This window comes from Temnothorax nylanderi, unplaced genomic scaffold, assembly GCF_030848795.1.
Source record: "Temnothorax nylanderi isolate EJ_2023f unplaced genomic scaffold, tnyl_v1.0 TNYL_tig0766_pilon, whole genome shotgun sequence".
NCBI classification, from domain to species: Eukaryota; Metazoa; Arthropoda; class Insecta; order Hymenoptera; family Formicidae; genus Temnothorax; species Temnothorax nylanderi.
Genome location: NW_027249828.1, coordinates 54618 through 68330, shown reverse-complemented (window position 1 = coordinate 68330; position 13713 = coordinate 54618). Strand labels below are relative to the sequence as shown.

At 36.8% G+C, this 13713-nt stretch overlaps 1 protein-coding gene and 1 long non-coding RNA gene across 2 annotated transcripts; both read left to right on the top strand.

Moving 5' to 3' along the window:
* Nucleotides 1-4096: 4096 nt before the first annotated feature.
* On the top strand, nt 4097-5827 carry LOC139785270 (uncharacterized). Its single transcript, XM_071724448.1, has one exon. The coding sequence runs from the start codon at nt 4097-4099 to the stop codon at nt 5825-5827; it is 1731 nt and encodes a 576-aa protein (XP_071580549.1).
* Nucleotides 5828-5931: 104 nt separating this feature from the next.
* LOC139785265 (uncharacterized) lies at nt 5932-6208 on the top strand. Its single transcript, XR_011721871.1, has 2 exons — nt 5932-5991; nt 6062-6208. It is a non-coding gene; the product is annotated as an uncharacterized lncRNA (long non-coding RNA).
* The last annotated feature ends 7505 nt before the right edge of the window (nt 6209-13713 follow it).

Below are 13713 nucleotides of genomic sequence, written 5' to 3'. Positions count from 1 at the left end.
TTACTTTAGAAAATTTTGATTCCCTTAAAAGAAATTATTTGATGCGTTCTACGATCAAAGTACGATACTTAGAGAGGACTGAATTGTCGTGTGATTGATCTTTCAGGGAATGTTCTTTAGATTTTTTAAGAACTTATCAGGTTTTACATGTTGTAAAGTTAATTACATGTTGTAAAGCTAACTTTTATATATCTACATAGTATCTGCCATTGCATCAGCCTGATTTTTGTAGCTCGAGAAAAAAAAAAAGAAAACGAATTTGCATCAGAGCAATGTGAACATCCTGTGGTATAGACGCTTTTGCTGTTACTATGTACATTCTGTAGAGCATTCATATCTCAGAGCAGCATTCTGGACTTAATGTTCAAAAGACTAAGAGCTTTAATAATTTATGAGCGCGAATAACGCAAATAGTCCAGTGCTGTGTGTGAATATAAAAAGAAAAGAAAAGAAAAGAAATATCACGTTTAAAACATTCCGGCAAAAAGTACACTCTCTGAGTACAGTAAATGCTTCTCTGACATTACAATCGTTGTGCGTAGAATTCAGATTTATTAAAGCGTGAGCATATATAGTACTGTTAAGGTCTTCCTGAACATATAAATGATCTGTTGCTGGTTTAGGTACTGTGTGTGCTGCGTACCGTTCTTTTTTCTTCTAAATGCGCAATCGGTGTTCTTAGCAAGAATCGTAAATTCGGCTCTTTTTCGCCGAAGTACAAATAGCGTGTAGCAGTAGCCAAAGTTTTCCTGCTTAGGTAAGGAAATCCGATAGCGGGATCGTTATAGCATCTGTAGAGAGTTGTCTTTATTTTTATGCACATGGCATTTTTTACGCTTAATTTTAAGAAATCCGAGCTCAAATATTGTCTTTAAACTACCTTGACACCACATTAATGTTCTTTTCAAGAAAGATATCCACCGTTCGTTCGTCACACACACTTCTCTCTTCTATATATATATATATATATATACATATATGCCAAATCGCTGACGTATTGAATAATCGTAATTAGCTAATTGTCATAAGTTCATTAATGTAGGGAGCAACTTGAAAAGAAAAAAAAACCGAGACCCTTAGCAATGTGCCTCTAAATTAATAAGCGTGTGTGTAAATAATGATACGATATTGATATGACATAATTAATGGAAATGCACCGGCCATTGCGTATCATAAGCCTGAATTCTGACCATCGATTTTTGCTAGCTCACGATAATTCCTAAGCGATCACAGACCCGACAAATATGGCATTGACATTGTGGCACAGGCTGTCAAGTTGAGACTACTCTATTTTGAATTTTGTGATATAGACCGAAGGAGGCGTGTGCAATGGTCATGTCGATGTTTATAACGACTCTCCTTGTCGCACCATTCGAAGAGGTGTTTGCGAAGACCCGTTATTCCAAGAAATGTAATAAACTTTTGAACAGTGCCTTCAGAACTATAACACGACGGTCTACTAGAAGTATAAATGCTTTCTTATTCTATTCATAAGCCTTCCGCTATTGTTTTGGAACGAGCCTTGCTTTTTCGCGAAACTTTTCTACGATATTTACGTTTTACGATTTTACTACCTTTTAGGTCTACTCTTACAATTTTACATCACGCGCGCGCGGTATATTCTCTATTTGTACTACATATTATAACGTACAATTACAATTGCGCGATACTTTACGCGAGTAATGTATTACATAAGGTAGAGAGGAGCGCATCTAGAACGAATTGGGACACGGAGCTTGCGTTACAAACTCGACTCGCTACATTTGCAGCCTCCGAGTCGTGAAACGGTTTTGCAACGACGGGAACGCCCTACGTGCGGTACGGACCCTGGTGGAAATCTTCTCATGGGTAGGCAAAAAGGGTAGGCAAAATTATAATTCTTTATATTTTAATTAGTAACTTCACTATCAATTTATTTTGTAATTACGCATTATAAAGATATTAATTACAAAACAGACACATAAAATAAACTACAGCGATAAACAATATTACACATTGATCTTTCATTAACCTGGTGGAAATCTTCTCATAAGTAGGCAAAAAAGGGAAGATACTCAGGGAGAATTGGGACTTTTTTGCCTACCCATGAGAAGATTTCCACCAGGGATATCATTAGAAATCCTTAAAAAAAAAGAAAAGAAGTATTAGCCTCTGTATCTATTGGGGTGTTCGCGGCGTTTCGTTTACCGGAATGCCTCTGTCTGTGATCGCTTTAATCTTATCGAAGTGTCCAAGCGCTTGCGGCGACTCGATATTAATAATCGGTAAGCTCGCGAGAGAGAGAACAATAAAGACAATTTGCAAGATAAAAATAAAATAACGAAGACTAATTTAGCTTAATGTGCTCCGTGCGGGAGCTTGAACACTGCGCATAATCCTTAAAGATCTCACAGGTAGACACCATTTTAAAACGATCATCATGTACCTTGAAAGTATAGACTTTGTTATGTTAATGTAATGAAGAACGTCTTTAATAAAAATGCGGGCAAATTGCACTTGATCGCATTTTCAATAATAAAAGAACACGATCGCATATGCAGATCCAATATTTTATTATTTAAACGCATTTAATACATATTTACATTCAAATCCAAGATTATACGCGGGGATAAACGAAAGATTAAAATTCGTAGCTAATTATATTCCTAAAAGGCAAATACCGATACATAAATAATTATTTTTAATTATATCTTTTAATCATTTAATATAACCCGTCAGTAATTATATATTATACCTCTGATCATACATCATTATGAACATCACAATTACATACAGTGAATATGTGAAAATGCTACGTTTCTAATACATATTTTAAAAATAATTGCTAAATAAAATTTAAAAATAAATTATATTTTATTTACTTATACTTACCAAATCAAGTTATTATTTAATATGTACTAATTCTAATTATAACTGTAAATAAATTTTTATTTACTGTATAATTAAATGCTGGTACATTCAAGAAATTTGTAATTCTGACTGGATTTATATCCTGTCTAAACTACACATGTATGTTTAAATTGATTTTTTACCTAGTTATTGCACCAATAATGTTTAAATAAATCGTAGCTTTAGTTTTTAACGCAGGAAAAGAAAATTTAACGTTTAAGCGCTAACCAATGTTGATGCATTTTTCTGAAGAAATATTACATATTGATTTTGTTGCATATTCGAAATCTAAAATCCGAGCATGCTAGAAGCCGTTTCATTATCTTCAATGTGTCAGATATTTTAAAAGAACACTAAGTCGAAATCTCAAAAAATAGGCAAAATTCAAGCAGCTGTAACTTTGTTAAAAACGAATAAAATTTAAATTTGCCGTAAAGGATTTTAAAGCTTGAAATCTCTACTTTTGACGGCAAGTTTTTATCGTGGATTGAATCGCGAAATGAGCATTTTGACTTTGATTGCTCTATAACTTCCTTAAAAATCATCGTATTGCAATTCACAAAAACAGATTCTTAAAGCTGGAACTAAAAAATGCTTACAAACATTTGTATTATCTTGCGAACAGAATACTTGAGAGAACGAGACACATATCGACATTGTTACCGGCGAAGTTGTATAATGACTTTATTTTGGGTCAAGAAAATATAAACAACAGAGTTTGGCTTCGTAAAAATAACAGGATTGACAAACGAATAGATTGGTTAATAAATAAACAAAACATGACAGTCAAACAGAACATAAAATCTATCAAATATTATTGCTCTAGAAGGGATTCTTCTAACATTTCGTACTCTTTTGATCCTCCTACGAACTCTGAGGCAGAAGAATTACACGCAATTGAAATTTTACCGGAAAAATTCGAACTAGAAGTTCCCTTAAAAAACCTCCACGATAAATGGTTCCTCAATCTCACAAATACCAATATTCCTGAGAATGTCATGCTGTTGTTACAACTGGGCGACTGTTTTAATATGCCTGTTAATAAACAAGGCAAGGAAAGATTGGTCATTGAATTCATCAAACATATAGAAAAGAATCTTTCTCGATTCAGAGAAGAAATGTGTCCACCTTTCAGAAACCGATCTATTCGAGTTGTCAATAATTTTTACAAAAATAGTATTAAGAGTAATCCGGATTACTCTTAAATATGCTTTCGTCATGGTGGAACACTACGGTGGATTTCACTCTGGCACACCCTAACATCTTTTTCACTCGAGCGGACAAGGGCAATGTCACCATAGCACTTAACAGAGATGGCTACATTGAAAAAATGGAGGAAACACTTGCAGATCCGGCGACATATTCCATAGTAAAAAAAGATCCCCTCAAAAAGATGACCAACGACTTACGTGAGTTGCTTAAGAGATGGAAGAATAAGAAGTTTATCTCGGATCAGGAGTATAGGGCATTGCTTACCACTGATGGTGTCCTTCCTCGACCGTACGGTTTACCGAAAATTCACAAACCGGGTTGTCCCCTTAGAATCATAGTCTCATCAATCAATAGCCCGTTATATGTACTGGCTTCATATTTGCACAACATTATCTATGAAAACATCACCTTTACTAATACACACTTAAAAAATAGCTCTCAGCTCGTGAATGAGTTAGGCAGCATCACATTGGAGTCAAACTACGAATTGGTCTCACTTGATGTTGTTTCTCTATTCACCAATGTTCCCATAGAACTTGCCATTAACAGTATAATTAAAAGATGGGACTCTATTTCTAAGGGGACTGACATACCGAAAGACGAATTTATATTAGGCATTCGTTTAGTGTTAAATTCCACTTTTTTAAGTTTCAACAACCGTATATATAAACAAATCTTCGGCTCTCCCATGGGTTCCCCTCTCTCACCAATCATTGCTGACATCACACTACAAGATATCGAGGAGAAGGCTATTCCATTGCTGCCTTTTCACGTAACGGTTTTTCGTAGATATGTTGACGACGTTATTATGGCAGCGCCTCCGGAATTTTTTGATCGCATATTGCAAATCTTTAACTCGTTTCATCAGAGACTACAATTTACCTTGGAAATCAGTGTGAATAACACACTTAATTTTCTTGATGTCATTGTGATAGTGAGAGAGAACAAATTCATTTTCGATTGGTACCACAAGCCCACTTTCTCCGGTAGGTACCTTAATTACCACTCACACCATCCAATTTCACACAAAAGGGGCGTGATATACGGTCTGGTGGACAAGATAGTGTTGATCTCGCATCCTCAGTTCCACAGAAAAAACTTCAATTTAATTATTCAAATACTTTTGGACAACGGTTACCCGTTACCGTTTATTTTTTCCACAATAAAAAACAGGTTGAGACAAGTATTTCTGCGTAAAAACGGAGGTGAGGATGCTTCATCATCTTTAACTTGTGAGACGAAATACTTTACAGTTCCTTACGTGAAGTGCATGTCTGACAGATTTAAAAACATTGCGAAAGACCTATATCTGGATATGGCCTATTCTGTCGCGCACCCTCTAAAAAAATTCATCAAAACAGGCAAGGATAATTTGGACAAACTGGCACATAGCAACGTAGTGTATAAAATTCCTTGCAGAGAGTGTGAAGCGACTTATGTGGGACAAACTAAGAGACAGTTGAAAACTCGTGTCAAGGAACATAGATCAGACATTAACAAAAACTCAGGTTCCCCTTTGGTTATTTCTTGCCATCGTTTAGAAACCGATCATGATTTTGATTGGGATAATGTGGAGATTTTGGACACTGAGCCATCTCTTCGCAAGAGACTTATCTCCGAAATGTTATATATAAAACGACAGACATCTCCTTTGAATAAACAGAAGGACACGGAATCTCTATCGGCAGAATATCTCCCTGTTCTTAGTTTGTTCCCGCCCAGGTGATTTCGTACTTCCCCTTCCTTTCCGTTTTTTCCCTTTCCCCTGCTCCTTCCTTTTGTATATATATGCGAGCCCGATGTCTCGTCGCTGAGTAATTGTCGGTTTAACTCTAATGTAACACATCAGCATCGAAATGACTCCGCAATATAAGGAAACATATTCCTAATGTACGTATTTGATACTCTCTCTATATAATACCTTTTGTAACTTTTCACATATATATCACTATCTTTGCAGTGGTCCTCTTTGCAATCAACACTGTTGCGGATTAGTATCATTAAGTTCTGTCGCGTTAGTTTTTAAGAATATGTATCGACACTGAGGATGGCCCCATGATGGGCCGAAACGTTTGTCAATTATTTATAATATAGTTTTCAACACTTACATCTTGTTGCGGCTCAATTGCTCTTTTCTTCCTGACTGATAATATCTTATTTATATTTATATTAAAATATTTTATATTCAATAAATTTTTGAATAAAATTATTAACCCTCAAAGTACTCCGTCGGGTCGTTTTCGTCCACCCGAAAAATACGATCCTGAATATCTTTTGAATCCGGAACAGTGGCGACATCTATTGTGTACGTAAAAAAACTTTAGGGTAGGAGGGTCCTTCACGCGCAAGGACATCTTGGTCTGTCAATTTGTCTCCGGATGCCAGCGAGAACAAATCTCAAAAGGTCGAAAAGGACCCGACGGAGTCTTTTACGTAAGTAAAAATGCACTTTTTTCCAAACTTTTTTTTTCTTGAAAATCACCTAATTTTCATAGTTTTGACGCATTTTGTCAATAGATCTGATAAAAGAAAACGATGCGCCTATTGCCCCTCCACAAACGACAGGAAAACAAATCAATGTTGTGGTTTGTGCGGTAAATTTGTCTGCGACGATCACCGCGTTAATTGTTGCACCGATTGCTTATAATAAAAATTGATGAAAAACATGCTGTTGTTCTCTTACAGCCCTTATTTTCCTTGAAATAACGTGAAAACGCCACTTGAAAATTGCCAACTTTCAATCAGTGAAATAGGATATCTGGTTTAATCCTACGCTACTGTGACCGTTACCATCGGAAAGAGCAACTCTTTTCCTGTAAGAAACTGTATTTGAAAATTTTTTTAACTCATTTTTTATATTTATTATGAATTTTTAAAAAAATCACTTTTTTTCAATTTCTTTATGCTAATAACTAAAATTTTTTTAACTCATTTTTTATATTTATTATGAATTTTTAAAAAAATCACTTTTTTTTCAATTTCTTTATGCTAATAACTAAAAAAAAACTATTAAAGAAAAAAAATTTTTAGAAACCAACATCACAGCTTAAAAGAGGAAAGTTCAAAGAATATCCATGAATTTTGCGGAATTTTTTGAATGATATTTAATATTTATAAGTCGAAAGGCAAAAAGGACCCGACGGAGTACTTTTAAGGTGCCAAAAAGCACGGAGTAGTTTGAGGGTTAAATCTAACGATAAAAATTTAATTTTTTATATCTATTTTAATATTTACAAATAAATTTGAATGAAATTTATTAACTATGATTATAAAAAAAATATAAATTTTTTAAAAGATATAAGATAATTAGATTATCTTTATTTCAATGTATTATTCAATTTCTTATTCTATTTTCCCGGAAATTAGTTCCATTTTTGACTTTTTTAGTTTCAAAATTAACTGTTTTAATTTTAGGAAAAAGAATTTTACCGGATTTTATATATAAAATTTTTGATCGTTATAATTATTTTATAATTTTATTATAAGTTTTTCTATATATAACTACCTATTTATTAAACCAAAAACATACATATATATAATATATACATTATATTAATTTTAGCCTAAATAAATGTTTCTTTTTTAAATTTTTTGTTTTATTTAATTTCCAAACTCTTTTTAATGTAAATAAAATATTTTTCTTAAACTAAAATTTAATTTTTTACACAAAAATAATTAAATTTATTATTTAAATGATTTTTAAATAATAATTAATTATTTTTATTATACTAATAAAATGATTTAATTTTCTTATAAATTATTTATCATAATTATATAAATTTATATAATAATTTTAATTAAAACCAAATTATTAAATTAAAAATCTATATAAATTAAATAAGTAAGCTAAAAAAGCTACTAGGTTCATACCCTAATTATAGAATTATTAATCTCTTATTTATATATATACATATATGGAGGGGTTAAAGCCATAGTGGTGTAAGTCAATTTTTTTGACCACTTCTTTTTTCTTCTTTTTTCAACATATCTGCATGTGTAGACTGCATCTATGAACTTAACTCGATAGGTTAAAAAAAGTGACTTACACCACTATGGCTTTAACCCCTCCATATATTAATGATATGCCTGACTTAAAAGGATTATTTTGATAGAATAAATTATGTATTTTAAAATACTTTTATTATTATATTTAATAGAATCAAACTATTACAAAAAATTTCAAAAATTTTTATGCCTCCTACATTAAAATATAATAAAAATTATCTTAATATTAATATTTTAAATTAATTTTATTTAATTATTAAATTTTTATTATAATATATAACTTATTTTCTGTTGGATCTCCGCTGGCCGCTCCGATTCTGTTGGCGATCTCCGCTGTTACCCTAACAGCGTGCGCTGCGAGCTCGATTAACCGGATGTTACCGACAGTGTCGTTCCGATCGCGACGCTCGCGACTTCCTTACTTCACTCTCTCTCGCGCGTCTCTCGATCGTAACGAGCGTACACATCTTTTGCCTTCGCTCACGACGTACGGCGATTACTTGTGTATCTGAAATACATTATTATTCTGACTATATATAGTTGTCGTGTTCGTGCGTTCTCTTTTCGCGTCGCTGCCCTAAATCCCCGTCACCTCCAACAGGTTATGGGCCCAGATGTGCGCGCAGTGATACGCGTAGTGAAAGAAAAGAGGCAAGACGGCCATATTTGCCACCGTTCCTCATCGCATAATATCGAGTTACTGCAGCGATCCGTAAAACAATGATTAACCCTACTCACGTTTCGCGATTCGAACCGCTTAACCGCGAAAACTTTGATACGTGGAAGATACATATGGAGGCGTTGTTAATTAGAAACGACGAGTGGGATTACGTGAACGGGACCAACGTCAAGCCTGAAATCATTGCTGGTAACGCCGAAAGAACAGCCGCAATTGCAGCCTGGATAAAAGGCGACAGCAAGGCAAAATCCGACATCGTCCTGTCCATCAGCGCCACGGAATTGAAGCAGATAAAGGGATGCGATACGTCGAGGGACGTCTGGCGCAAGCTAGAGTCGATATATCAATCCAAGGGACCAGCGAGAAAGGTAACTCTCCTGAAGCAACTCATGCTGCACAGGATGGAAGAAGGCGGCGATGTGCGTGAGCATGTAGCTAAGTTCTTCGACGCTGTCGATAAATTGAGAGACATGGAAGTCGACGTGAATCCCGAAGTGCTCGCGATCGCGTTATTGTATAGCTTGCCTCCGAGCTACGAGAACTTTCGTCAGAGGCGTATCTAGGGGTTGGCGAAACTGGCCCACGCCAGGGGCGCAGGCCCAGGGGGGGCGCCAAAATCATCTCAGAAATCTGACTCTAGTTATCTGTGTAACGTAATGAATTTAGACAAGAGCTAGAAGCTAAACGATAGGAGAAATGGCGAGGCGGTATGAAAATAAATCTTCAGAGACAATAGAGTTTAAAAATTATTTAAAAATTTATAAGATATATTTAAAATAATGTATTATAATATATTTTATTATTAAATTTGTTAAGGTAAAATTGACATGAAATTTGAATTTTATTTCTTACATATTTAGATTAAATTAATGTGATGCGTTAGCCTTGTCTGATGCCCTGATGATGAAAATACAAATCGGAGCGTAAAAGTTGGATGTAAGAGGAGAATAATAGAAGCGTAAACAAAACTTTTAGGAAGCATAAATTGAAACGCCTCTTTTATGTTTTATTGTTCCAACTTACTTTGTCGTTTCCTAGAAATTTCGTTTACATTTTGTTTACATTTTGTATGTTTACAATGATGGGCGAGCGGGCGATTGTCATTTGTCAATTGCTCTCCTTTTCGACGAAGCCGTGCCAGCCGTGGTCTGTTCCTCTGCCTACCGTCAGTTCACATTATACAGTATTGTTCAGTTTATAAAGTATAATAAAATAAAAATAATATAAAACAACATGGGACCTAAGAAGTTATCTGGCAGTGCGTTTAGAAAACTGAGAAGAGACAGAGAAAAAAATACCGCATCTTTGTCTGGAAGGCTTAACGATTGGCTGCGCCAAAACATAGAGAAAAACGAGTTCCTTGAAGAAGAATTTGAAAGAGAAAATTATGCTAGTAGTAATATAAAGAAAAAAATTATATTTTATTTAACAATTATTATAAAAACTGCTATATTATTGATAGACACTTTCTAGTTTTTGTATTTATGTTTCTAAAGTTTCATTTTTAGATTTTGTTTAAGAAATACAATCTAAAAACAAAGTGGTATATTATATGTCGGTATTGTGTGCGGTGATCTTCTTCTATATATGAGACAATTATTATTGAATAGAATATAATTTTTTTTTGTATATAGATCGATCTCATTCAACGGAAAAAGAAGCGGACAACTGTCAGAGCCATGAAGCTGATGAAAATTTTTTAACGGAATCTAGAAATGATTCTATGATTCTACAGGCCGAAGATTTCGCCGTGGCTTCTTCTTCATGCATATCTCGAGAGAAAAAGAGCTGCGATCCAGTAATGGGTGTGACTGATGAAGCTATGACTAACGAAGAACAAGATCCAAACGAATCAAACAGCCAGTGTAACGAAATAAAACTAATTGTGATTGCTTATGAAGATCCTGCAAAGTGGCCGGGAATTCCCGAAATTACTGATAGTCTTCGTACACTGCTTGTTAATCATGGCCCTGAAACCGTCGATTTAGCTAAATTTAAATTTCCGACTTCAAATGATGGAAGACATCTTGATGCCAAATGATTTTTCAAGATTCTAAGAAACGGAGAACGTGTAAAAAGACAATGGATGATTTATAGCCAATCTGAAGATGCTCTTTTTTGTTTCCCATGTTTAATTTTTTGCAAGAGTCCAAAACTTACACCATTTTCTGATTTTGACAAAGGTTTTCAGGATTGGAAACACTTAAATCCCTGTATTCAAATTCATGAAAATTCATCTCATCACAGAGATTGCTACATAATGTGGAAAGACTTTGAAAGGAGATTAAGAATTGGTAAAACTCTGGATGCTGAAATACATAGTAGCTTTAAAGAAGAGATTGAGAAATGGCGAAACATTCTGAAGGTTGTTGTCGATGTTATCATTTTTTGTGCCCAAAATCACGAAGTGCCAAGTTATTTTGGAGGCAGTCTGAAGGAAATTGCAGGGGAGCCTGGATGCGGTATATTCCTCAGTACTTTAGAATTAATAAGCCATTATCACCCTCAGCTAGCAGCTCATATGGCCTACGTGAAAGCAAATAAATAAGCTCTGAGTTATTTTTCCCCAATAATTCAAAATGAGTTGATTGAGTTGATAGCGGGGAAAGTAAAAGATGAGATATTGAGAAAAATTAAAACAGCAAAATATTTTTCTATCATGTTCGACTGCACTCCAGATAGTGCTCGGATGGAGCAGATGAGCCAAGTTATAAGATTTGTAGATCTCTCAGATGGTCTTTGTCAAATTGAGGAAAGTTTTATTGACTTTATTAACACAAAAGAAAAAACAGGAAAAGGCCTTTCAAATGATATTTTATTAAAACTGCAAGCAGACGGTCTAAAAATCGATGATTGCCGTGGTCAAGCGTATGATAACGGTAGCAACATGGCTGGGAAATATAGCGGCGTACAAGCAAGATTGTCTCAGATTAATGATTTGGCGAGATACGTACCCTGTGCTGCCCACAGTTTAAATCTTGTTGGCTCCCATGCTGCAAGTGTTTCACCGATGATGGTAACATTTTTTGGAATTGTACAACAACTCTTTAATTTTTTCAGTGGTTCCACAGGAAGATGGCAAGTTTTAATGGACAAACTTAATGTTACTTTAAAAGGTCACAGTGATACGAGATGGTCATCCAAACAGAGAGCAATTAGTGCCTTAAAAAAGTCAATAAATTCTGTTTTTTCAGTATTAAACGACATGACAGATCGTAGAAATTATAATGATGAAACATCTTTTGGAGCACAAGCTTTGATCAAACAAATAAATTTTAGATTTCTGTGCCTTCTTCAAATATGGGAAAGAATAATGAGTAGCATCGACAAAGTCAACCAGTCTCTTCAAAACAAGAGTATTTCTCTGGACGTAGCACACAAAATGATAAAGGGTCTCGCAGGATCGTTGCAGAAAATGCGAGATGAGGGAACGGAACCAGCCATAAAGTTTGCCAAAGAAAAATCCTTAGAAATGGGATTAGAGAGCGACTTTTCTAATGTGAGACTGAAGAAAGTCAAAAGGTTTCATGATCATGACAGTGCATCCGACGAAGGCCCTTATCTCTCTCCTGAACAGAACTTTAGAAAAGAAATAAATACTGTTTATGACAGAATTTTAACAGAAATGAAGTCACGATATGAGGTTATGTTGCAGCCATACGCCAAGTCTGACGCAGCGACCACGCAACGCCAGCTGCCGGACCTGTCGCCCAGAATGAGGGCGGTCATAGCGGAGCAGCTGAGGATGCGGCAGCACGTGGGGCTGGTTAAGCCGACACCGATCCCGGGGATCACAACGATCGGCGAATCATCGCCGATGCGATCGGCCGACGGAAGCGAGGCGCCGGGAAGCAGCGGCAGCGAGAGACGGGCGACGGAGGCGCCGATGACCCGCGGGAAGACCGGAGAAGATGAGCGCTATGGCGAACGCGCGATTCGACACACACGCGAACACACACACGCAGACACGACATGTAAATAAAGAAAAAACACCCTTACACTCATACATACACACGCTAGATGATAAGTGCGCGAATAAAAAAATATATAATCGATAGACGTAAGAAAATAAAATAATCATAGATCGTAAGACAGCTCAACCGCGTGACAAACCGACGCGGACTTGAGCACAGCGACGAGGCGGGCGCGCGCGCGTACAAGATTATATAGACAAACAATTTTAGTTGGCTACAGCCGTAGCGCGGCGCGCAATAAAGACGTAACCTATTTCGTTGATGTTAACCAATGTTTTATTTCATGCGAATTAGAGTTCCTCTTCTTTTTTATAGTTTGCCTTTTCAGTATGATACGACGCGACGCGACAGGCGAAGGGCGCGTATCACGAATAACGAAGGCACGACCGCGGAACAAAAACGCGGACGCGGGCGGGCCAAGGATGGCGAAACGAAGCGGACAAAAGTAACCGCGGGTAACGAGCACGGCCGGACAGCGATGACGCGAACCCACGGGGGGAGCGCGAAGCCGCGTTAGGAACGCGTCAGGAAGGTGAACACGAGGCACCCAGCCGAGTTTCGAGTCGATCCGACCGGCGGAACCCGATTCCGCGAACCGGAAGTCCTATCGCGAAGCCGCGTTAGGAACGCGCCAGGGAGGTGCAAGCGAGTCACCCAGCCGAGTTTCGAGTCGATCCGACCGGCGGAACCCGATTCCGCGAACCGGAAGTCCGATCGCGAAGCCGCGTTAGGAACGCGCCAGGGAGGTGCAAGCGAGTCACCCAGCCGAGTTTCGAGTCGATCCGACCGGCGGAACCCGATTCCGCGAACCGGAAGTCCGATCGCGAAGCCGCGCTAGGGGCGTGTCAGGGAGGTGCAAGCGAGTCGCCCAGCCGAGTTTCGAGGCGATCCGATTGGCGGAACCCGAATCCGCGAACCGGAAGTCCGATCGCGAGACCGCTCTAGGAGCGTGTC